Raw genomic sequence first — 23,860 nt, forward strand, 5'->3', positions numbered from 1 at the left:
TGGGGGCAGGTGGGAGGGTGGGCTTTGAGGTCTGAGGATTTATCTAAGGAGAGGCCCAGCAGGTAATGGGGCAAATGCATCTGAAGGGCAGCTCAGAGGCCATTTGAGACAGGAATTTGAGATCATTGGTATATAAATGACATTTAAAACCACAAGACCAGATCACGCAGAGATGTCATTTATATAAAAAAGGTACGTGTTGAGTTCTTCGCCCCAGACCACTCTGGGGGAGCAGCATGAACCTCCAAGGCAGGGGAAGCACCAGCTGGCTGGAGAAGGGACACTGGAAAGTGATGAGTGTGTGTCAGGGGCTGGGACAGGTCATAAAGGAGGACAGGATCCTCAGCAATAAAGAAACAACAGACGGAAGGAGGAGGGTCTGAGCATGCCCATGGGATTTGGCCCAAGGCTGGCTGCAGGTGGCCTTGCCAGAGCAGTTCTGAGGAGAGGTAGTGTTGTGTCCTATAGAGTCCTGCTTTCTGTGCCCCACGGACTGGTCCATCTAGCTCTAACTGAAAATCCACCCTTTGCAACAGTTCACTTCTACTAGTCAGAAAGATGGAAGCAACTGTTTAGTTTCCTGTTCCACCTGCCCCAGCCTGAGGGCCCCTTCCCCAGGGCCATGCTTACACCGGCAGCGTTCCTCTCTCCTCCCCTCAGTCCCGACCTGCAGTCTCAGGGAGAGACCTGTCACAGAGAGCGCGGTCCAGGCCTAAGCAAGAGCAAAGGTGCGAGCAAAGGTGAAGCTCCCCAAGGAGCTCCCCTGGGACAGGTGCTGCTCTTCAGTAGGGGCCCCTCAGGCTGTTTTCCTGACTGCACTGGAGCTAGGCCAGCCACAGCTGACCTCATCAGATGTCCTGACTCCTAGACACTTACACTCTAAAAACATAAGAGGAAGCATGTGCTCATGCGATCCCAAACACGCAATGAATGCGTGTATGTGTGTGTGTGCGTGTGTGTGTAGCATCCCCCTGACATGAGTAACACGTGCACATGGGATCTAGCCATACAACAAACATGTGAACACACACACACGCACCATGTCCCATTCACACAATGAACACACATGCCACACAACTTCACACACACGATGTACACCTGCTCAGATTATCCTGGAAACACAGTGGGCACATGTGCACCTGAGATTCCATGCGGGTGACAAGCAGGCGTGTGTAGGTGGACTCCCCCACACATGCACCTGAGCTGTCTGATGCTGCAGCCCTTCCACAGCTGGGCTGAGGGACTTGTCTCCCTGTGTGCCCTCAGGGCACCTGCTCACGGAGGAGAGGAGAGCAGTCCTCCCAGCACACCTCCCGCCTTCAGGGAGGGCAGGGCTGCTCTGTGCCTCCAGCCACCTGCCTCTGTCCCTGCACGTGTGTGGCTACCTTAAGGCCCCTCTGAACGTGCTGCAGGCACTGTGGCCTCTGGTTTCTGCCTAGCAGAAGGCCTTGCCTCCTGGAGCAGCTTACGATTGGCAGGAACTGTGGGTAGAAGAAGAGCTGGGAGTCGGCCACTCCCATGGTCATGACCAGCTGCCTCTGGAATGCCCGCTCATCCGTCGGGGTGTCTGGTCTGCTGAGCAGCACACAGCTTTTCAACAGGGAGTTCATGTACACTGGCAAGATCTTCATGGAATCTGGTAGAATGAGCTGAAAAAGAAAGATGCCCGTTTCCTACTGCGCCGGAGCATGTGCCAGGATGTGACCCACACAGCAACACAGTGATTCCAGCCACATCCTAGGTGACAGCCCATGCGGTTCGGTCCCCTCCCCAGCTGTGCTGGGCCTGCTCTTGGGAACCATCAGCAGGAGACCAGAAAAACCTGCAACACAAGGGCTCTTTGTGGCTGTTAATGATGAAAAGAACACACCATGCTCATCAGATCCAGACTGCAGAGAGTCTCCCTCAGGGCTCTGCTGAACTCCTTCCCCTTGCAGGCCTCTCCTCAGGGTCCAGGAAGCAACTCACAGGAAAGAACTTCCCAACCAGCTTGGGCAAATGCATTTTGGAGATCTGCCTGCAGCTCCATTTCTGGCTTCCTTTTACAGAGACAGGGGTGGTGAAGGGCCAGTGTCCTCACCGGAGGCCACCCTGATTATTATTTCTTCTCTAGCAAGACATTTCCACTTGACAACACACGGAACCATGTTACTTCTTAAAGAGGAAATTGACCCACGGTGTAGGAATCGGATCATGGTCACGTGCCAGAGGCGCATAGCCTGGGCAGCATTTCTGAGCTGGTTATTAGTTAGGCATCTTATATACTGCTATGGACTAAGAATGTTCTTAGAAACACATACTATTTGGGAAAACAGTACAGTTTTAAGATGTTATCTTGAAATTTAACTAGTTGCTTCTAATTAACCAAGTAGTTTTAGGATAGTTCAGAGAATTGTTGTCCTAAATGATACACAGGGGTGAGCATGGCCAGCAAGGACCCTATTAGGACCAAAGCATTTGAGTAGAGGAGGTTGGATTATAGGGAGCAGAGGGAAGAAAACAGGAGGTTAACAAGAATGAAACTTGATGATGAAGAAAAAAGTGGAGTAAAGAGTGAAAGAAAGTGTAGGGGGTGCGGCCCAGCTTGAAAGCACTTGCCCAGCATGCGTGAGGCCCTGGGTTCCAGCAGCACCACACACATAACAGGTCAAAGAAAATAAGAAGATGACTTAGTCAAAGTTTATGAGGGGAAGAAGAAGATGTCACAACAGACTGTCACTCTAAAACCTTCCTCTCCAGCTCTGAGGCCCCTCCACGAAGCAATCACTCCTGGAGAGAAACGCTTCAGGTGAGAAAGGAGCAGAGTCCAGTTTGCTTGAGTCAGGGAAACTTTTCTTTGCATTTAGAGATGACAAAACAAGGATTAATGTGCAAGTAAGGTCATCTGATTTCCCTTTGGAAGTCCTTATACCCCAAATAACGTAACGTGTTTAAGCTCAGAACAGTGAGCTGCTGGAGTTGATAACGCAAATGACCCTAACATTTTGTTTCAGTGCTGTGTCCAGCCAGGTCTCAGCCCAGCACCTCCCACAGCCTGGGGGCTCCCTGAACTCTGTCCCCAGCACGTTCTCCTGCCTCAGCCTCATCCCTACGTGGAGGCCAGGGTCATGTCGAGGACACGGCTCCTCCTGGGCTGTCTGGCTCCATGTGAGGCACGATCTGATTCCCTCACACGAGCGGCAGGAGCACCTCCAGCTTCATTGCAGCTTCTGCAGAGAACCTGAAGCTAGCTCGGCCCTTCTGCTTCTGGCTACTGGCTTGTTTCAGTATAGCTCTGTTCTAACGGTGTCTAACCTCTGTCTTCTGGACTCCACGACAGCATCTAAGTTACATCACTGTTTCAAGGGCATCACTGGTCGAAGGGCCTGAAATGTGCTAGTGGAGGAATAAAAGTCCATATGTGAGCAGGAATGGCTCCGTCGACGTGCCGAGAGCAGGGCACTGTGGTGTCTTTACGCACAACACGCTGCCGAGGAGAAGGCCTGGCACGGGACAGCGCCTCCGGCAGCAGACCAGGAAGGAGGAGGGCCTGGCTTCCTTTTCCTTAACAGATTTGCTTTTCTCAAGTTCCCAATCATCCTGATGTGCAGAGGATGTTAACAGCATCCGTTCAGCCACCGCATCCTGAAGGAGGGGCTCCCGAGACAGCGCAGCTCTGCCAGGACTCAGGGACAAGCGGCAGAGCCTGGCAAGTGCTGGTTCTGGACTCTGCTTGCCTGACTACAGATGCTGAGGCCCACAGCGTCCCATGAGCTCCCGGCGCCTCGGTGTGGGGCTGTGGCATGGCAAAGTGGTGCACTGCTCAACCACAGGACCACATGAGCAGATTGAGACGCTCCTGGGACCATCAATGCAGGAGAAGAAAGCATGCAGGCTGACCGTCGTCAACGCACAGAAAGGAGCTTCAGGGAGGGTCCAGGTAGGCGTACCTAGAGGACGGACGGGGACCCAGAGCCTTCGGCATCACTGCGGCCACTGCAGGCCCTGGGAAGGCACTTCAGGTCCCTCCTACTGACCACTTCTGAGGGAGGGATGCAGGAGTCTCCCGTGGTCTCTCACCGTCTTACCCTTCAACCAAAATTCTATGTTCAGATAGTCAGTACAGGGAGCACCAGCACCTCGCGCTCACTGCCTCAGGGAGAGCCACGAGCACCTTCACCGCAGAGCCTGAGCAGGGCTTCTTAAAGGGCCCTGGAAGCATCGAACTTCCTGGGTGAGGGCTGAGACAAGGCTTTCAGAGCAGTCTCCCTGCTGGTGACTTTCAACAGGAAGGTCGCACATGTGTAAGAGGAGCCACAGTCGTGCCAACACCTGCCCCGTTTACAGCTGGGAACACTGAGCACACCACATTCTGTTGTTTACACGTACAGATCTGAGCTGAACGTGGACACCTGTCTTTGGCTCAGGACCCATTGTGGCCCCCAAGACCATGCCCTTGGCCCCCTTGGCTGTGAGGCTCACTGCCCGCTCCGGGTGCGGTGTCACCGCCTCAGTCCACTTGCTGAAGGAACCCACTGCTCTCACTTTCAGCCTCCCCATGCCCACACTCACCTGGCTCGCTGCAGACGGGCTGGCGCAGTTCTTGCGGTAACACGCCAACATGTGTGCAGTCTGATTAACTAGGATTTCCCGGATGACTTTCAAAGGCTGGTGTAGAACTGCTTTAAAAGCTGAATGCAAAAGGCCATTAGGAAAACAGGCATCAAAGTTCTAGATACTGATCTCTTCAAATGACAGAGAAAGAACAAACTGCTATTGTCCTCAGGTCTCAAGTGAGGATGGCAGTATTCAGAATGCTAGTCCCTGCTGACATCCCCTCCTGATTGGGTGGCATCTAGTCAGTGCAGAGCAGTGGGCTGCCTACAGCAAAAGGCCACTGTGGCCCCAGAATCATCTTCAGAATATCATAAACACTTGTACACCGAGAAGAGAAGGGCTGGTTTTTTCCTTTTCTGGTGTTCTGAATTCCTGCAGCTGACAGCTGCTGCTTCCATAACCTGGGGTAGCATGGCAGAGAGAAGCCACAGACACCCTCCCTGGGCCCGTGGAATTCAGTTACCAAGGTACGGACGACAGGCCAGCCATTCCTGGCAGCCTCCTTCCACCCTGCCGTGTGCCGCTGGCTCATTGTGGCCACCATAGGGCCTAGCCTCTGCCTATCACCTGCTGCTGCAGATGCACACGTCTTCCTTTGTGCTCTGCCTTCACTCATTCTGGTTATGTGCAGCCATGGCTGCACCCCCACCCAATCTCGGCTACCATCACAACTAGCCTAGGGGTCTGGACGGAACACCAAGAGCACTCACACAGAGCTAGCAAAGCTGTACCTGACTTGGCAAAGAAGTTGATGAGGGCATCCGTCTCACAGCTCTTGTAAAGATCTGCTAGCTGGGAGCTGCAGTTTAAGCCGAGGTTGTGAATCCGAAGTCTCCGCTGACCCCCGATGGTGGTGTAAAGCACAGCACACTGTGGAAGAAGCAGGGCGAGGCCCAGGTTTTGGTGACCTCCAGCCAGCCTGGCTGCCTCTAGTTTGCATTTGCCAAGCAGTGTGTGTGGAAGGGACCCCTGGATGCCCCACACCCCCACAGCAGAGTGCACTGCTCGTCCTCTGGGTTTCCAGCAGCATTCCACTGGTATGCACTGCCCGGTGGGTGCCGCACGTGCATGACTACACCTCCACGTGTGCTCAGACCACTCACAGCCACAGCAAGACCCATGGGATGCTCAGGGCTCATGTGATGACGTATGCACCAAAGAGCCTGAGCGTTTGCGACTCAAGAGTGGACATCAGAGCCCCCACTCAGCAAGTCTCAGCCTCTCTGCACCCTCTTGGTGCCACGCTGAACTGGAACCAGTGGCCAGTTAGTGACCTTTTTTCCCATCTGAATTGAAAAGCTCCATGCCTTCTAATTAATGTTACGTACTACAAAACCAAATTCTATTCTACTTGCTGATGATATAATGTGTTCAACATGGTGTCAGAGCTGAGCTGTGGATCCTAACCTGTGCTGGGAGAGAGGGCCTAGGAGGTAAAGTTATTAAACCAGGTCACTAGAGGGACCTGAGTTCAATGTGACTGGTGTCCTTACAGGGAGAGAGCCATGGGCACAGACATGATGACAGGAGGGAGACCGTGTGAGGACAGGGGAACACAGGCCTGGACAGCCCCCAGAACCCTGAGAACAGAGTTCTGCTCTATAACCAGGAGATCTGCACTTCCTGGTGGCTGGAGCTGACTAATGCACATGCAGCAGGAATGGAATGATTCCTAATGGGGACCCTGAGCCCTGAGTGCCCAGCCAGGAACCCGGACCTCGTGAAAGACAGAGTGGGTGAGCCCTAGTGGGCACCCTGGACACTGGGTGCCCAGCACAGGTGCCTGGCTCTGTGCAGGCCAGGATGCTGCAGGCATAGCAGCCACACCTGCAGGCATAGTAGGCTCTCTAGGTGGACCCAGCCCCTGGAAAAGAACTGCATTTCTTTGTGAAGGGACTGTTATCCCGTCTGCATGGGGGCCCCTGATTCTGGCCAGCACGAGCCGTGCTGCAGTGAGGGCAGGCAGGTCACCTGGATCAGGGCGCCACTGTCCTCACTGAGCCTGTCGTCATGCTTGAACTCCACCGTCACAGCCTTGTCACAGTCCAAGGCAGCCATCTCCACGTCTGTGGTGTTGTTCATGAAGACCCCACCAAAGAAGTCTGTGGCTCTGAAACCTGAAGCACAAGGAGGGGTTCTACTGACTGCTCCGCTGTCAACGTCACCCAGATAGCTGAGCACGCGGAGACCTACCTGTGCTGGTCCGCACCCGCATGATGGCATCAAAACCTATTTTCTTCTCCACGTCACTTCTGAGGTCATTCAGGAACTGCTGGCTATCCAAGTGCATCTGAGAAAACAAGCACAGTCACGTGTGGCAGATAGCAGTAAAATACTTGATGATTCTTGTTTTTAAAACATAATTAAAATGGTTCTCATTTTTAATCCTGATTTAGTATATTTATATGCTAAATCATAAGCATAGCTTATGTTTCTTTGGTTAAAGAAAATATAGGACCTTTGGACAGAGGTTCTGAAGTTTTCAAATGAAACTCATATCATTTCTTTCATTTTCATAATGGTTAGATGGGGAAATTGTTACTAATTTTAGGGGTTTTGTGTTAGAGGCAAGACTAAGACCACTGTGCCACCCATTCAATGAGGCTGGGGAAGGCGTGCAGCTGGGCTGCTTCCCCCTCCACGTTAGGTCAGAGGGTCCCCCACGGAGCCCGTGGGCCATCTCCCATGGTGCTGCTTTCCCCCTCCACGTTAGGCCAGAGGGTCCCCCACGGAGCCCGTGGGCCATCTCCCATGGTGCTGGCACTCTGGGGTCGCCATGGCAGAGGAGGTTCAGGGACCACCGCTGAGCAGCCCTAGCACAACTCCTAGTCCTGTGGCAGGCTCAGGCCTTCTGCTTCAACATGGTGACTCTCCCTGACACAGGAGTTGAGAGGAGACGCCTGATCCGTCCCTGGGTGTGCGCACTTGTCAGACTCAGGGTGGCGCAGGAGAAGCCAGCTGCCTGCAGCCTGGGGCCTCGCAGGGCTAGTGCTCTGATCACCTCAGATCTGTCTCCACTCAGATGTGGAAGAGAGCAGTGTAATACACTGACCCTCCATTTCGACAATTTGAAACAAATACCTATTTTTCTAAACAGTACCTTAAACCCAGATCATCTTCTCCATTTTGACAGCATAGGTGGATGTTTAACTCTGAGACTGAATGAGCTCCACCTTTGGCAAATACCAGGCAACACCAAGGGACTCATGCACTGTGCATCTGTGTCTGGTTCAGTGCTGGGCGTGGCTCCCCTACACACGGCGTTAAAGTGGGAGACAGACAACAATGGTGGCACCTACCTGGAAATGGCTGTACTTGTAAAGAGTTCCCCCGGTGAGCAGAGGAACAAGGCCCAAGGAGGCCACATCCACATACTGACTGGGGAAGAGGAAGAGGGTCACAGAGCAGCCATGGGCCACACAGTCTTTGGCCAGAGACTCATAGACACTGGTTTGGGGCTGGAAAAGAATCTGAAGAAAAGTGTGCAAGAATGGAAAAAGAAAAGTCACAAGGTATTTCAGGCACAAAATCTAAGTTTCTGTTGAATTATTATTGAAATTTTAAATGGAAAATGTGTTTTCCAGCTAAGTGAGCTTCAGAAACACGGGTCTGCCTTCTTCTCAAAGCCCCAGTGGTGCCGACCCTGTGGTCCCCGACCCAGGGCTACACCACTGCAGCTCTGAGCCAAGGCTGTCTGGAGTGCCCAGCAGCTCTGCCTCAGGCCCCAGCCTGTGCCTCGGGGTCCCACGGCATGTGTCTGTTCTCGTGGACTCTGTGTTCAGCAACCCCTGGTTCTTGGCCTCTTATACGCATTATACCCAGAATATGTTTGGGCTCTCATTTAGGTTTTTCTAGTAATATAAAAATTCTCAAATTTCTGCAACTCAAAACATTCCTGCACTGTGCAATGCAGGCTTTGACTCCAGAGCCTCCCCCCTCCTGACAGCAGGGCGGGCGGGCTCTGCCACCCACGGCTGGCCTGTACCTTCTCCTTGTCGGTGTTGAGCAGTCTCTTGTCGTCTCTGTTTTTGAGCTTCCCTGGCGCTTCAGCAGTTGGCAAGGAGGAATGGAAGATGAACAGCTTGCCAGGACACTCTGCTGCCTAGAACAGAGACAGGGGAATCTCAGAAAACGCTTGAGCGTGGAGGCTTTATTTTAAGGGGATAGAAGTATGTCAAAATGTACAGGTTGGTTCTGCGAGGTGAGCCCTACAGCCATCTAATCTGTGTTCTCAGGCAGGTGCGTTCCCTCCGTGTTACAGGCTGAGAAACTGAGGCTCAGCAAGGCCAGGCCTCCCACGAAGCTTTCAGATGGGCCAGTGTCAAATGCTAGTCTGTGTAGCAGGCACAAGACACAAGGCACAGTAGCAGCACCTTGTCCAGCCCACAGTTTAGCCTCCAGGCACGTGAGTCCCACTGAGCAGGAGGACGGCAGGGTCTGGATCTGAGTGGCAGAGCTGCTCACAGCAAGCCTCCACAGCAGGGTGAACCAGGTGGTCCTTCAGGAATAGGCTGAGGGGTGTGGCTGGGGTGCAGTGACAGCTCAGGCCAAGGCAGAGGCCCTGCGGAGGGGACCAACCCATCATCCCCAGAGCACTGGAGGGAAGGCCCAGGCCAGGAAGGACGAGAATCTTGCTGCTCTCAGTGTCATGCTGCACTCTGTCTTACAGGTCAACCTACACTCAACGTTAACAACAGAACTTCAGAACTGACTGGGAAGCGGCCGCCGGGGTCTGACTGGCGCAGGCATCGGTGGCTTCACCTCCACCCACCTCCTTGGTGACAACCACCAGAATCATTTGGGTTCCCCTGGCCATACCTTCAGCCTCAGCCAGGCCCAAGTGTCACTGCTGTCCCTATCACTGGGCCCTGAGGACCTGCCCTGCATGCCTGAAAACCCCACAGGAAGGGGGTTTCTCTCCTCATAGCTGGTGGTCAGCTCTTGCTAAACTGACTTTAAAGTCGGTCTCACGTAGCCAAGAGCAGGTGCTGAGCTGGAGCCTCCAGACCAGGGCTCGGACCTGGAGGAGCTGCGTGAGCACTGGGCAGCTGGCTGGGCAGGGCAGCCTCCAGAGCCCAGGGCCTGTCTTTAGCTGCAGTTGCCAGCATGCAGAGTGGCTGGTCTCACCTTCAGAGCCTCCATGCCCGCCTGGACCACAGGAGCGAAGACGGCCTCGTTCTCATTGGAGTCTGCAAACATCCCTGGAATCTGGTCCAGCAAGCTACAGGGCAGGAGAAAGTAGAGGTACTGAGTGGCCCACGGGCCTGTCCAGGCCCTGAGAGCTCAGCCACTGGCAGCACAGGCCCAGATGCATGGTGACGGCCTCTGGGAAGGTCCACAGACCCTTCCTCAGGGCAGGGCCTCCCAGCACAGTCAGAACCAAGTATGGGGCCTGGACCAGACACCAACTGCGTCAACTCCGTATCTGCTCCTATTCACCACACTCCTGATCTCTCAGACTGGGAGTTTCTGAAACAGTATTATCTCTTTACAGCACAGAGGTTGGAACCCAGGGGAGTGCTACCTCTGAGCCACACCCCCCAGCTCTTCTTAGTTTTCTTTCTTTCTTTTCTTTTTAATATTTGTTTAAGTTTTCAATGGATCCCTTTTTATTTATTTATATACTGTGCTGAGGGTTGAACCCGGGGCCTCACACGTGCCAGTCAAGTGCTCTACCTCCGAGCCACGCCCAGCTCCTCTTACTTTCTATTCTGAATCAGGGCCTCACTGAATTGCCCCGGCTGGCCTGGCATTTCTGCTTCTCTGCCTCAGCCTCTGGGCAGCTGGGGTGACAGGCGTGCCCACACCTGCCTGTATCTTCAATGCTATCACCATGGACACTCTTCCCCATGCAGAAGGTACCTCCCATGCACCCCCAGAAAAAAGGAATGATTCAGAGGATTAGGATGAGTGTGATCCACATGAAAGATTCTGGTCCTTTTAGATTCTGGTTCACATTAAAGAGCAACAGGCAGAACACCATGACAGAAGTGTGTCATCCATGTCTTCACATCCCTCTACTGATGGCAAAACCACACAGAATCAGACAGAATCAAGATGCAGTGCACCCAACAGGTCTTGGCTGTGCTGACACGAGAGGACACATGACATTTACTTGTGAATCACCGACTGGGACTCGTGGTAGTTGACAAGGAACCCATCCAGCAGAGGAACAAAGACCTCTCCAATGTCGGTCACCACCATCATCTGCGGCTGGGCCAAGTTGCTCTTGACGTTAAAGAAGTGAAGAACTGTGTGGTAGGTGACAAACCCCACGCGGACTGCAGACGACTCTTCGTGCTCCTCCCTATGAGCAAAAAAACTGTTGTGGGCCTTTCATAAAATGGAATGAGAAGTGTTTCAGTTGGACATATAAAGAATATGTGTCTGAATTTGGGTTTCCTGAAGAAAACAAGGCACAGCCACATCCTGGGGATGAGGGTACTACAAAATCAGGCAGTGATGAGGAATCTCAAAATTCCAAGGGAAAGCAAAATACATATTATGAGAAAACTTGCTCACATTTCTTTTTTTTTAATATTTAATTTTTTTTTTTTTAGTTTCAGGTGCCCGCAATATATTTAATTTAATTTTTTAAATTTTTACGTGGTGTTGAGGATCATACCCAGTGCCTGGCGCGTGCCAGGCGGGCGCGATACACTGGAGCCACATCCCCAGCCCACATTTCTTTAGTAAGTGTGATTTCACCTCCATTACTCAGGAACACAGCTCCTACACTCCACCAGGAAAGGATTTGCCCCTCCTGCAGTCCCAGGGCCTCTGAGAGGAGGCTCATTTTTGAACCTGTATGTCCTAAAAACAATACTTCCAAAGCAATTACATGGTATATTGACAATGTTACTCTTATTAAGAAAGGGCCCTTTTGTGGTATCATGAAAAAGTAACAAAAGCAGGAAAACTGTAATAATGTGGATGGCTTTAGGAATTTCACAAGGCCTTGGTCTTCCTGAGTGTAGATCCTGGAAGGTTCTGGGTGCGGTGTGTGCAGGCAGTGCTCAGAACTGGGTGGTTCATGTACAGGGAGCACTGTCTCCCTGCTCCCTCCCTAGACAAGGTTAACCACAGGGAGAAACAGAATCCTCTCGTTTCAACTGGCCGCTGCGTCCCGCTCTGACCCAGGGAAGGCCACAGTGTCACTTGCTATTCTCTTTGACCCTTAGATCCAGTGCAGCTCATTTTGCTTAAGACAATTTTTCCAAAGGACCTGGCTGCTCCAATTCCACATGGCATAAAGAGTTACAAGAAAAAGGAAGATGGGAGAATTCAGATGAGCATTAGACCAGTTTGAGTATCTGCTTCTGCTTTAGACGCCTTGATTTCTTTGATGTTCAGCAGAGGGTAGGCTGACAAGCACTGTGTTTTTCAACTGTTTCCCAACCGAGGGTATTCTTTATGTTGCCTTAGAAAAGGTTGAAATGTTCACAGATTCTCTCAATCCCTTCCACACACACTCAGTACACACTGGCATTCTAGACACTTGCAAAGCTTTCAGAAGTAGGAATCCTCATCTTTTGTGACTATACAGATGATACAGATGCTCATATTCATCTCAGTATCCAAGATGTATGACTTCAGGTAATTAGCACTATGCTATACCACACCATGACACCAACCCTTACTACACCATACCAGGTCTACCAAGACATGCCACACCACGTCATGCCATACCAAGCTATACTATAGCAATAGCATGCCATACCATACCAAAGCCATGCCACATCATGCCGTACCACTCCAAGCCATACTACACTATACCAGGTCATACGAAGCCATACTACACTGTACCATACCATGCCAAGCCATGCCATGCAATACCAAAGCCTACTATGCCATACAATACCAGTCCAAGCCATGCCATGCCATGTCATGCCATACCAAGCCATACTACACCATACCAGGTCATGCCATGCCATACCAAGCCATGCCATACCAAGCCATGCCATACCAGGTCATGCCACACCATACTATACCATGCCAATCCATGTCTTGCCATGCCCAAACCATACTACAGAAACCATTCTCCCTTGCTCTCACGTGCAGAGTCTTCATAGCAGAGTCTTCTTTTGCCCCACAGGCTGTAGCACAGGGGGCAGTTAGGGGTCTGCTGAGGATGACCATACTGGGAGACACTGAGTTGGGTGGCCATCTGGGGCCCAAATTGATGAGCTCATGCACACTGCACAGTGTCCTAGCAGTGAGTGTTGGGCCAGCCTGGCCATGGAATGGACACTGCCAAGCTAGGCTTTGTCCATCTGAGGGACAGTTTACTAGCACACTACTGGGTAGGCCTCCACTTCCCAGTGGACCTCTATCACACAAGGGGAAAGTGCCTAGCAAATCACAAATATTCTCTTTAGCAGGTGGTCTGGAGTCAGAGAGGGCAAAGAGCAAAAGAAAAACAGCCCAGCACAATCCAGATCACTGTTTCCACTGGGCAGGGAAGACACAGGCAAGAGGGAGGAGGCCTGGGGCTCACAGGAATCACTTAGAACCCGAAGGAGCATTTTGAAAAGCATCTGGTCAGTTCACCTCCCATGAGAAGACACCATTATCTCCATGGGAACATGTTTTACTTTTTAAAAGTTTGTTCAAGAAACCAGACACTGTCCAAACGTTTTCTCCACATTATAACTACCTCATTCAATCATATCCACAGAAGAAAACTCTCAGCCTCCCCTCACAACAGTCCCACCTGCGCTGCGAGGGTACAGCCCGTAACACCTGCTTCCTCTCTCACCTCCTGAACACGTGCCACAATGTTATCAGAGCAAACTGGACAGACCAATGCTGAGGTCGTTAGTAAGGAGAGGAACCAGAACATCCTCAAAACACAAACGGCCACACACTTGGCCCAGTAGCTGGGTATGGACACCAGGTGGAATATCTCAAAGCTTTTCTTTCCTGTTCCAAAAAGGTCAGAAAAGTCTGGCTAGTTTGCCAGGCCCGAGACATATGTTCAGACAGAAATTCAAAACGAAGTCGTGAAGCACAGGGCCTTTTCTTTCAAAGGATCAGCTAAAAGGTAAACACACCCTAAGACGTCCATCAGCACCCCAGACTGCTTCAAGAAGGGAGTCAGATTGACAGGGCGACCTTAAAGCACACCTGTGCGGCCCAAATGCATCCCAGGAGGAGAGACAACCAGACCTACCCCAAGTCAGGCGGGAGGGAGAGGCAGCAGGGCAAGAGCGCGGGTGCCCACCTGTCCTTTTGGATCTCCTCTGAGGGCGCAACTATGGCCTCACACCTGGTGCCCGGGCGCGGCCAGCACTCCTCCCCACTAGGTAGCAGGTGCAAAGGGAGGAGCTGGTGCTAGTGCAGATGGGGTTGGAAAAAACGGGAGGAGGGAAAGCCATCATGGAAACTGGAGCAACTCAAAAGTTCAGGCTGAGAACCCAGAGCCTGTGAGAGGATTCCATGATAAAATACACCATTATTCAGTTTCTACAACCTACACGGAGAAAAGACCAGCTCCATTTTTAACCTGATGATAAATCGTAAAAGTGTTCTAAAATAAAACTATGTTTTAATAATTATAAAATTAGTGGTGTTGTGTGTAAATCATTGATTCACTCTGCATCCACCATAAGACCAGACCCCACGGGAAAGTCAGTGCTTTGGAAGGTGAAGGACAAACTCCATGCTCCTGGCACTGCAGAGTTCCCTGCTAATCTGCAAAGGTGTTGAGCATTGTCACCCCAGCATTGTTTCATGGGTTTGTACAGAAGATCACTTTAACATTTCAAAAACTCAAAAGGATGGTGCCGTTTGATCTGTAACTAATTACCCAATATCCTCCTTAGCAAAAGACCTCCACTGGCCGCTGAGTCCTGGGCACTGGCCCAGTTAGGCAGCAACCCTGTGGGGTAGCAAGGAGGCAGGTCTGACCTTGGAAGCCGCTCCAGCACCGTCTTCAGTTCCTCACAGATGAGCTTCACCAGCCCACTCTTGATGTTGCTATATGAAACGTTGATCATGAAGATAAAGGCCGGGGGGCTGGGAGGCTTGTTCTTCTGCAGGAAAGCAGACAGTGCACATGGTAAAGACCTTTCACATCAAACTCACTCACTGCAGACCCGCAGGTCTTCAGAAGGTTCACTGAATATTTAGGAGGTAACATCAGTGGAATCAAACCATGTTCAAGAAGAGAGTCTGATGCTACAGGAGAGATGAGGCAGCAGCTGACTCGGGACCTGACTGACTCTGCAGCACTGTGATAGCTGGCAGAGAAGGTGCACGCTGGCAGACCCCCAGACTGAAGCTGCTGCAGGAGATCTCACCGGCTGTGTCCCTGTTCAGGGCTCTTACTAGCTCTGCTTCAGTTTCACTGATATGACATCAGACACTAAAATTTAACGCAGAATTTAAAAATAGCACCACACTGTTTAGCACGTGCTCGATTTATTTCATATCCATTGTCAACAGGGCCTTTGTGTGTCTGAAACGTCACTGACATGAAGCAGCTGCTATGAAAACGGTTTCAGGCTGTTTGCCCCTCCCCCCCCGGTCTGGCTCTGGTGCTCAAGGAAGTGATTCCTAGTGGGGGTTAGGAAATAGGTAGACCAGAGAGCCACAGGCAAACAGCTTCCGCGACCTACCCCAGAGCAAACACCAGCTCAATTTCTAACTTTATGATAAACCATAAAAATGTTCTAAAATAAAATCATGTTTTAATCATATTCATTCTGCATGCACTACAAGGCTGATAGGATGCTGTTCTAGTAGAAGTACTTCATTTTACTAACGTGCTTTTGCAGTCCTGAGTCTGAACCCAGAGGGGCTCTAGGTCCCAGCCTAGAACGTTTTATCTGGAGGCAGGGTCTCCTAACTTGCCCAGGAAGGCCTGGGATTCTTGGTCTTCCTGCCTCAGCCTCCAAGAAGCTGGGGTGACAGGCATGCCCGGCCACCCCTGGCTAAAAGTAGTTCACTGAAGGTTCAGGGCACAAAACGTAAGACTTCATCCCTTTGCCACACCCAAAGTCAAGAGGCAAAGGAACCTGCTGCTGACACACGGGCGCTTTCCTGGCAGGCGGCTCCTGGTCCTGCCTCCTCCCTGCAGCACATCTGTGCTGACTCTCGCTGGGTGAGCACGCAGCCACTCCCATCAGTGAACCCGCCTCTGTGACGAGCCCGAGTGTCCTCCACGCCTGCCCTCTCCTCAGCCAGCAGGTCCCTCTGGGCATGCTCCTGGTGCCAGCCTCTCGCTCCACAACACTCCCCAGTGGCCCCTTTCCCACACGCATATCAGAAGCTGGCAGACAGTGCAGGTCTGACCATTCCCTTCCCTCAGTCATGGGGACCCTTCTTTCCAGAGTGATTTTTCCACTGTGTTTTGTCACAGCCCCCCTCTTAACGCCCTGGAGTCTATCTTTAGGCCACTGTGAGGGCTGCCTCCCGGGCTCTCCTAGCCTCTGAGCTCCAGGCCAGTGTTCCCGTGAGCTGCCGCACAGCCCCAAGCAAGGTCTGCGGGTTTCAGAAGCTACAGTTATCCCAGCACCTCCTGGAAGGAAGTTTCTCAGAGCATGCTTTCCCAAACTGGAAGGACCTCCCATCCCACTCGCCACCTTGCAAAACCCAAAGTTAGCCCTCACTTCTTTCCTCTAGAATTGGTTTTAATGTAGTAAAATGAATAGATGAAACTCAGTACTTCTTCAGCATGCAGGTCAGTGCTGCCAAGTGCTCTCACATCCATTTTCATAACTCCTCCAACTTGCAAAACTGAAACTGACCCTGCAGCCCCTCCAGGGGCTGGCCGCCATTCTGCTCTGAACCTGTGGGTCTGGCCTCTCCCGGCCTCATGCCACCTGGATGTGCAGCACGGCCCTGGCCTGTGGCTAGGTGCTCCAGTCAGCACCAGACCTGGGCCTTCGTCGGCTTGGCAGCACCTGCCAGAAACTGCCTCTCCTTGAGCTGAGCAGCACAGGCCCTTCCATCTGCCCACCCACCCACCCACCCAGCGGCACACGGCTTTGCTCCCCTTGGGCCCTGGTGAATGGTGCACTGGAAACACCTGCTCACAATCTCAAAGCATGCCCTCTTTGAGATTCTGCTTTCTGGGTTTTTAGGTGTATGGCTGACCACATGCAGCTCCACTTGTAGTGTTGGAGAGATTGCCAGTCAGCCCTCATGTTCCCGGCTTGGACTTCTCTCCCAACCCATCCTGCCCTTGCCTCCAGATCTCCCCTCACCACACATCCACTGCAGTTGGAATAGCCCACCCGAAGTGGCATGGATCATAACGTGCCTCCTCCGAGGTCAGAATGTCCACAGCCAGAGAGCCCAGGGCAGGGTGTGCCACACAGGGTGCTCAGCCCTGCTGCTGGAGCAAGCAGGTGTGGGTGGACAGGCCAGAAGGAGCAGCTCACTGTCCTATGAGCCCCTCCATGGCCTGTCACTGGAGACCCTCCTCATGCTCCTCAACAATCTGCTTTAAAACCCAAGAGACCAAAGGTGTGATCTCAGCCAGTGGGAACTGAGAGCTGGGCCGTGTCTCAGGCACACGTCCTGGGCACCTTGCTCCTCGGACACCTCCCACGCAGAGCCTGGTGGGCCTCCACCAGAATCTGTTGGGCACAGGTTCTTAAAAAGACTTGAATCTGAGTAGCTGGGGCCAGCTCTCAAGGCCTCAGCCCTGGTCTCCTCGCACAGTGGTGGCCAGGGGGTCACTGAGAGACCCACCCAGAGCACACATAGACTAGGCCCTACCACAGTGGGTGCAAAAATGCCAACTTCACCATCTTGCCTGGACATTAAGACCGACTGAAATGAATGGGCGACATGATTGTATAGCTCTCCTTTCAATGTGTGTGTTAAACACACACCCACAAAGCAGACAAGCTCCTTTCCATGATTCAAATCCCTGTGTGAGCTCACTGGTCTACATCATTTACATCTTAAATAATAATTGAATTGAAAGATCTTTACAGCATATTATTTTTTTTTTTATGAACTCTACCTGGAAAAGTAAAAGGAAGAGCAGGCTCATAAAAACTCTTCAAAATGTACAAATTGGATTTGGTTCCTGCTTCCCAGTGGGTTTCCACCAGTTAGACACCCCCCTGGAGCAGTTTGAAGGTACCAGGACTGCTCTCCCAGTGCAGGTCTGCCTTCTGCCTGAGGTTCTACCAAAGCATCACGTGGAGCCTGCATGGCCTGTGGTCAGAGCTTGAGACCAGCGTGGTCAGACTTATCCTACAGCACAGATGTCCCTCCACCAGCTGGCGTGACTCTGCTATTTGGTTAGAACAGCACATGCTTATGTGTTGCCTAATGATTCTCCTGCAGTCAACAGCAGAAAGGAAAAAGAAAAATCACTATCCAATCTAATTGGGCTGTACTTCAGGACATGCTTCTTGCCTAAAAGAAAGCATTTGTACCAAAATTGTTTTTCTATTTTTCCAAATATGTGCAAACACTACAGCATTTTAAACTAACAAGACATTTTTCTTTAGCAATTAGGATCTATGTAATGTAGTTCAAAATGATGATATAAAACACTAAAATAAATGAGTAAGATATGTTCATTGAAAAAAATTTAAAGAGCCAATTAACTGGAAAAATTTTAGTTTTGAGAAACATTCCCTATCACCTATTCTCAGTGTGTGGACGGGTCCCCCCCAGAGAACACCCCTGGGTCCATTCTGTGGGCCAGAGGCTGCTTCCTGGGAGTCGGCACTGCAGATGTTGTTTGTGGAAGGAAGTGAGGAGCAGAGTGAGGAGGACACTTCTCCAGGTCACACACGCTGCTCCAGCTACACACTGAGACCTACATGAGACCCAGAGGTGTGTTCAGATCCCTGGACAGTGGGAAAGTTCTGCCGGGGGCCCCCAGTGATAGCCTCCTGCAGCACTGGAATAGAAGCCTGCCTGCCTCCCACCCCCCACTCATTAGTCCACTCACCACTCACCCATCCACTCACCCATCCACTCACCCATGCATCAATTCACTCACTCATTCATTAAATCCAGTTACTCACTATTCATTCACTCCTTCATTCATTCTCATCTCTCATTCACTCATTCATCGACTGACTCATTAACTTATTCATTAATTCACCTATTCATTCACTCACTCACTCACTCATTCATCTCACGTGGACCCTCAAATGTCTACCTGTGCCAGTCACTGGGAAATACCACAAAGATGATGGGGCCCGAGGGTGCTAGAACACACGAGGCAGGCAGACCAGCAGGCAGACCTGAGCTCCCCGGGGACCACACTGCCCACACGAGGACCGCAAGTGGTGTGCCACACGGACGGACACAACGTCCCGCCAGGCAGCAGAGCTGGGGCAGCAGTCTCCCAGCGGGGAGCACACAGGTGTGAGAAGGAGAGCAAAACACGCCTGCCTAAAACACCTGTGTGACTGTGAGCCACCAAAGGGCAATGAGCTCAGCACCTGTGGTGAGGTTGTTCAATGGCAGACAGAGCTGAGGGCAGTGTGGGGTCCCATAGTCAAGGGCTTTAACAGGAGGCAAAATATTTGTAACTTACATGTTTAGGAAAAAAACAACAACTAAAATTGGTTCATGAGAGGCCACTGGGAAGGGAGGCCATGGGGAAGGGAGGCCATGGGGAAGGGAGGCTTATGGGTATATTTTGGAGCCAGGACAGCGGAGGCCATGGCCCCAGGCCCCTGAGGCAACAGCTGGAGAGAAGAAAGGAGACACAGGGCCAGCAACGGTCCTCGGAGTACATGGCTACACTCTGCCTTGAGAGTCCCGGGGCAGAGGCCCGGGGGGCCCTGGTGGAAATGGTGCACTAGGAAGTCAGTTCTGTCTCGAGAAGACAAATATCATCGCTCCCTCTTCCTGGCACTTCAGCCATGGTCTGGCCACGGGATCGGGCTGACCTTCCAAAGGCCACATCCCTGACTCCTGCCTCGCTCCAGCCCCTGGTGCTGCCAGAGCCCGGCTGAGCTAGGCATCAGTCTGCACATGGCAAGGTTGTTTACCTGAAGGTGACCTCAATGCCCACCCACTCCAGCCCCGGGAACACTCACCCTGCAGTAATCCAACGTGGCCACGTACTCATAAGACCCCAGCGAAAGCTCAGGCTTCTCATAGTGGTCCAGTCTTCTCCCAAGGTGGTCCAGATGTTGGAAATAGAATGGTGGGACTGACAAAAGAGAGGAAAGGAAAGCTTCTGTTTGCATGAACACAAATGACTCAACCAACTCTCCCACTGTATTACAGGAGGAAAGGAGTTCGTGTGAGAAGAACATGTTTATGGCTGGAATGCAGTGTGTTCCAAATGCCCACGCCTTTTAAAGCATTCCTGGGAAAGTATGAGGATTTTCCTAAACACCTCTCGGCTCTTCTATGTTATTGAGGACACGTCTGATTTGGAGCAGCCTAAAAAAACAGGATAAAAGTATTTTTGGTACAGCACAACCCCACATTGCAAAAAAGTAACTTAAAAAAAGGTAGCTCTAGAGCACTTGCCTAGCAAGTGGGTTTGATCCTTAGCATCATATAAAAATAAATAAAATAAAGATATCGTATACATCTACAACTAAATTTAAAAAAAAAAAATACTGTTGTTTTTAAGTCTTTGCAACCCAAATATTTAATGGTCCATATTTAATTACATCTTTCTAAAAGAATTTGGAGATTTCTATTTGAAATTTCAACATACCTTACAGAGATAAACCCTGGTTATTTTGATTACTATTATCTACAATACTTTTTGCATTTTGATTAAGAAATGTCTTCACAGGGGTGGGTCTGCATGGTGGTCTCCCAGCATCTGGCTTAAGAGTGCAGAGAATTACTGTTTTTGGAAAGACTTGGCCACTGATATATCAGCAAAGATCTCTGGCTTGATTCAAAGGGCTCGGAAGGTCAGTTTGGAAGTCATTCTGCAGCTTGCAACACTATGGGTCACACACTGAAAACTGCACAAATAAGGCCTGGAATCTGTGGGAAGAGCCCGTGGCCGAGTGAGGCCGGAACAGCATTCAGGAAAGCTGTGCAAACCGGCTCCAAGCACCTGGTGAGAAACACTTCCACGTGTTGGAGCCACAGAGAAGGTGCTCACCTTGGGGCAGCAATCCAGCATTGAGGAGCGTTCACTTGTGAAACTGACTTGTGAACCACCACAGGGCTGTTTTCCAAGGTTGGACTTATCAAGAAACCATCGGAAGCATTTTTCTATGCTTACCATATCATGGTCATTTCTTTTAAAAATAAGCTTTATAAAATTCATATTTACATGTGGATCTCTGAATCTGGAAAATCCAATGCCTTATAAATATTATAGGAGTGGACACTGTAGGTGAGTTAGGACAGCTGTGAACTACTGTTGGTTACATGTGGGTGACAGGCAAGACCCGATGACTGGCTGGCTTGGGAAGTGTGGGACAGTTATTCCAGCCCAGCAGGAGATTCATTCACCTTCACCATGTATATGTCGTGTGAATTTTTTTTTACAGTTAATTTTGGCCAGGCATGGTAGCACATGCCTGTAATCCCAGCTGCTCCAGAGGCTGAGGCAGGAGGATGGCATGTTGAAGGAAGCCTCAGCACCTTAGTGAGATCCTGCCTCAAAATAAAATAAAAAGAGCTGGGGCTAGAGCTCGTGGTAAGCACCTGCCTGGCATGCATGAGACCCTGGGTCCAATCCCTGGTACCTCAAAAAAATATAATTTTGTATCAGCAGCATTTCATATTATCTAACCCCTTTAGTAGACCAAAGCTCAAGTGACATCACTAATCACGCACTACTCTATGGCCAGTCCTCCCGCGTGCCTCCTAACATCCGTCTCCCTGGTCATCCTGCTGGGGAGCACGCAGGGCATCCCATCCAGCAAGCCTCTGCCTTAGCCCTAAATGAGGAATGAGGGGTTAGCACAAATCCAAGGCAGCCCAACTTCCCCACAGGGCCACAGAGTTGAGCCTAGTAGGAATAACACCACTGGAAGATGGTAGGGAGTCTCCCAGGAGGGGTGCCGGGTGGCACCTGTGCATGGAGAGACAGGATTCTCAGGGGCTTTTCCCACCAAAAGGTGCTAGGCCGCTGAGGGCCCTGAACTAACACTAGAAGCGAGGCAGGGAGGGGCCGCCCAGTGAAGACCCCAAGGTCCTGCGTGCTGGAGACATTTATGACTCCCTTCCAGGGAGGCCAGGGCTGTGTGCAGGCACTGTGGTGCCAGAGCTTGGAGCAGAACCTCAGCAAAGGGTGCAGAAGGCCTTGGACTTCTCAGGACTTCCTCCAAACTAAAGCACAAAAGGGCTCCTGAAATCCAAGACCCAGACAGCATGGCCAAGGACCTGGCAGCCAATTTCATCCAGGCTGAGCGCTGGAAGGAGATCTTCCTTGAAGGAGTGCAAGGCTGGAGAACTCTGGACCCTGGTCTTCCAGGACACGTGGCACCAAGCACATGTGCAGCGGGCAGAGGGGCCAGAAGGCCCTGTCATGGTCCTCCCCATGAGGCAGACCAGCCACTCAGCTTCGCAGTGGGACAGTTTCAAGAACTGACCACGGGTCTTAGGGGAAAGACTTTCAAGGCCAGTCTCTGGCCTCTCCGTTGGACTAGGTCAGGGACTTCGTGTGACTGTGGAGGGACATAGGACCAGTGGAGCTCCCCCACAGAGAATTCTAGACGCCAAGAAGCAAGACCCTGGCCACAAAGGCAGAAAACGGAGCTCAGCAGCCCTCAGAGTGCCCACGCTGAGGGGGACATCCAGGCAGACCAGGGCCACTCATCCTTGGGTCCAATCCCAGGGGTGGTGTGTCCACACTGGTAGGAGCGGTGGGGCCCAGAGAGGACCCACACGCCAGTAATCACCACATCATCAAAAACGAGCTGGGACCCATGCGGGAATACTGCCAGCCAGACACGCTCAGCGCAGGCAGTGTAGGCACACTCCGCACAGCTGTCTCACATCCCCGACCGAAACTGGAAACAGGATGACTACGGCAGGTGCTTCCTGATGTTCCCCCACGAACAAGCGCAGGCCTCTCCCCGAGGGAGCACATCCACAGCGTCAGACCCTCCCACTCCCGAGCTCTTCCTAAGCCAGCAAGCTCACTCAAGACAAGACAGAGGTCCCCTGAATGTCACCCGGAGCACGGGTGGGACCTCACCTGCCTCCAGCCGGAGCTCGGTGGGGGGACTGGGATAAAGCCGCCCCACCTGGAGTTCATAACTTCCACGAGGGCTCAAGCAGCCACCTAAAGCTGAGAGGGACGTGGATGTCCCAGACACCAAGTTTCCAGGGGAATCCCGAGAGGTCACTGCGACGCGGAAACCAGCTGCTGTCTCCCAACCAGGCAGCAGAACGCCGTGTGGGTTTCAAGGAGGGCTTCCCCAAAGAGCACTCCACTGCCGCTTACCTTCATTCACACAGCTGCAGAACCCACACTGGTACCTCCTGCCGCCCTCGATGAACTGCATGAACGGACACATGTAGGCCTTGCACCTGTTGCACCTGACTGGCCCGCTCTCTCCATGGTCCACCAGGTACAGGGGTGTCTAGCAGAAGAGGAAGGCAAAATGAGGCTACAGGTGCGGGGCTTCTCGGCCCGATCATCAGCCTAAAAGTCTTCAATAGCACCCACCACGGGGCTCTTGGACACTGAGCCTTTGCTAGGACAGTAAAGAAGCCTCACTTGATAACACTGGAATTCAAAGAAATACCCAAGGAAAATTAATTTAAATCTCATTGATGAGCTCAGGACCTCTTGTTTATAAGCACATTGTGTCCGTGCACGCACACACACACACACACACACACACCGGTAGCGTGGAGACCGACAGTGTCGTGGTGCTGATGACACCATCGTGCTCTCTCTAGAATGTCCTGCACACCGCATCACGCATTGCGCTGTCTCTTTGTGACTTCGGATGAGAAGGCGAACTGGCCCTGGTTTTAAAAGCACTGGTGCCGCAGGGCAGCTGGCTGTTCAGCCACCTGAAGCAGTAGTCAAGCCTGTGCCTTTCTCATGCTGGGACACCTCGGCCTTAGTGGTCACTGATGACAGGCCCTGAGGTTGGCACACTCTCCACAGCTGGTGGTGCTCTGCCAGAACTGCGAGCACATGCCGCCTGCTTCCCCGCAAACCGGAGGCAGGAACAAGCTCAGCTCCCAGGTCAACTGGCCTCTCACATCTGTCCCTTCAAGTGAGACCAGGACCTTGTCATCTTGCAGATCGCCTCACAGCAGGGTTTTGAGAAAAGCTTGAGACGGGCAGGTCTTGGCATGTCAACTAGAGACTTGTGAAGATGAAAAATAAGCCAGG

General features: G+C 51.8%; 1 protein-coding gene across 4 annotated transcripts in view; it reads right to left on the reverse strand.

The window, feature by feature from the left end:
* The window catches only part of Sec24d (SEC24 homolog D, COPII coat complex component), a 60,251-nt gene that overhangs the window by 6,688 nt on the left and 29,703 nt on the right, over positions 1–23,860 (reverse strand). For all 4 annotated transcript variants that reach the window (XM_015507285.2, XM_015507284.2, XM_015507283.2 and 1 more), the window contains 12 exons: positions 22,955–23,093; positions 19,620–19,735; positions 14,506–14,630; positions 10,712–10,903; positions 9,724–9,817; positions 8,582–8,698; positions 7,896–8,066; positions 6,790–6,886; positions 6,568–6,713; positions 5,328–5,466; positions 4,552–4,670; positions 1,470–1,649 (listed from right to left, as the gene is read on the reverse strand). In XM_015507285.2, the coding sequence (XP_015362771.1) occupies positions 1,470–1,649; positions 4,552–4,670; positions 5,328–5,466; positions 6,568–6,713; positions 6,790–6,886; positions 7,896–8,066; positions 8,582–8,698; positions 9,724–9,817; positions 10,712–10,903; positions 14,506–14,630; positions 19,620–19,735; positions 22,955–23,093 (1,635 nt within the window). The remainder of the gene's footprint in view (positions 1–1,469; positions 1,650–4,551; positions 4,671–5,327; positions 5,467–6,567; positions 6,714–6,789; positions 6,887–7,895; positions 8,067–8,581; positions 8,699–9,723; positions 9,818–10,711; positions 10,904–14,505; positions 14,631–19,619; positions 19,736–22,954; positions 23,094–23,860) is intronic.

Source organism: Marmota marmota, unplaced genomic scaffold (assembly GCF_001458135.2).
Source record: "Marmota marmota marmota unplaced genomic scaffold, marMar, whole genome shotgun sequence".
NCBI classification, from domain to species: Eukaryota; Metazoa; Chordata; class Mammalia; order Rodentia; family Sciuridae; genus Marmota; species Marmota marmota.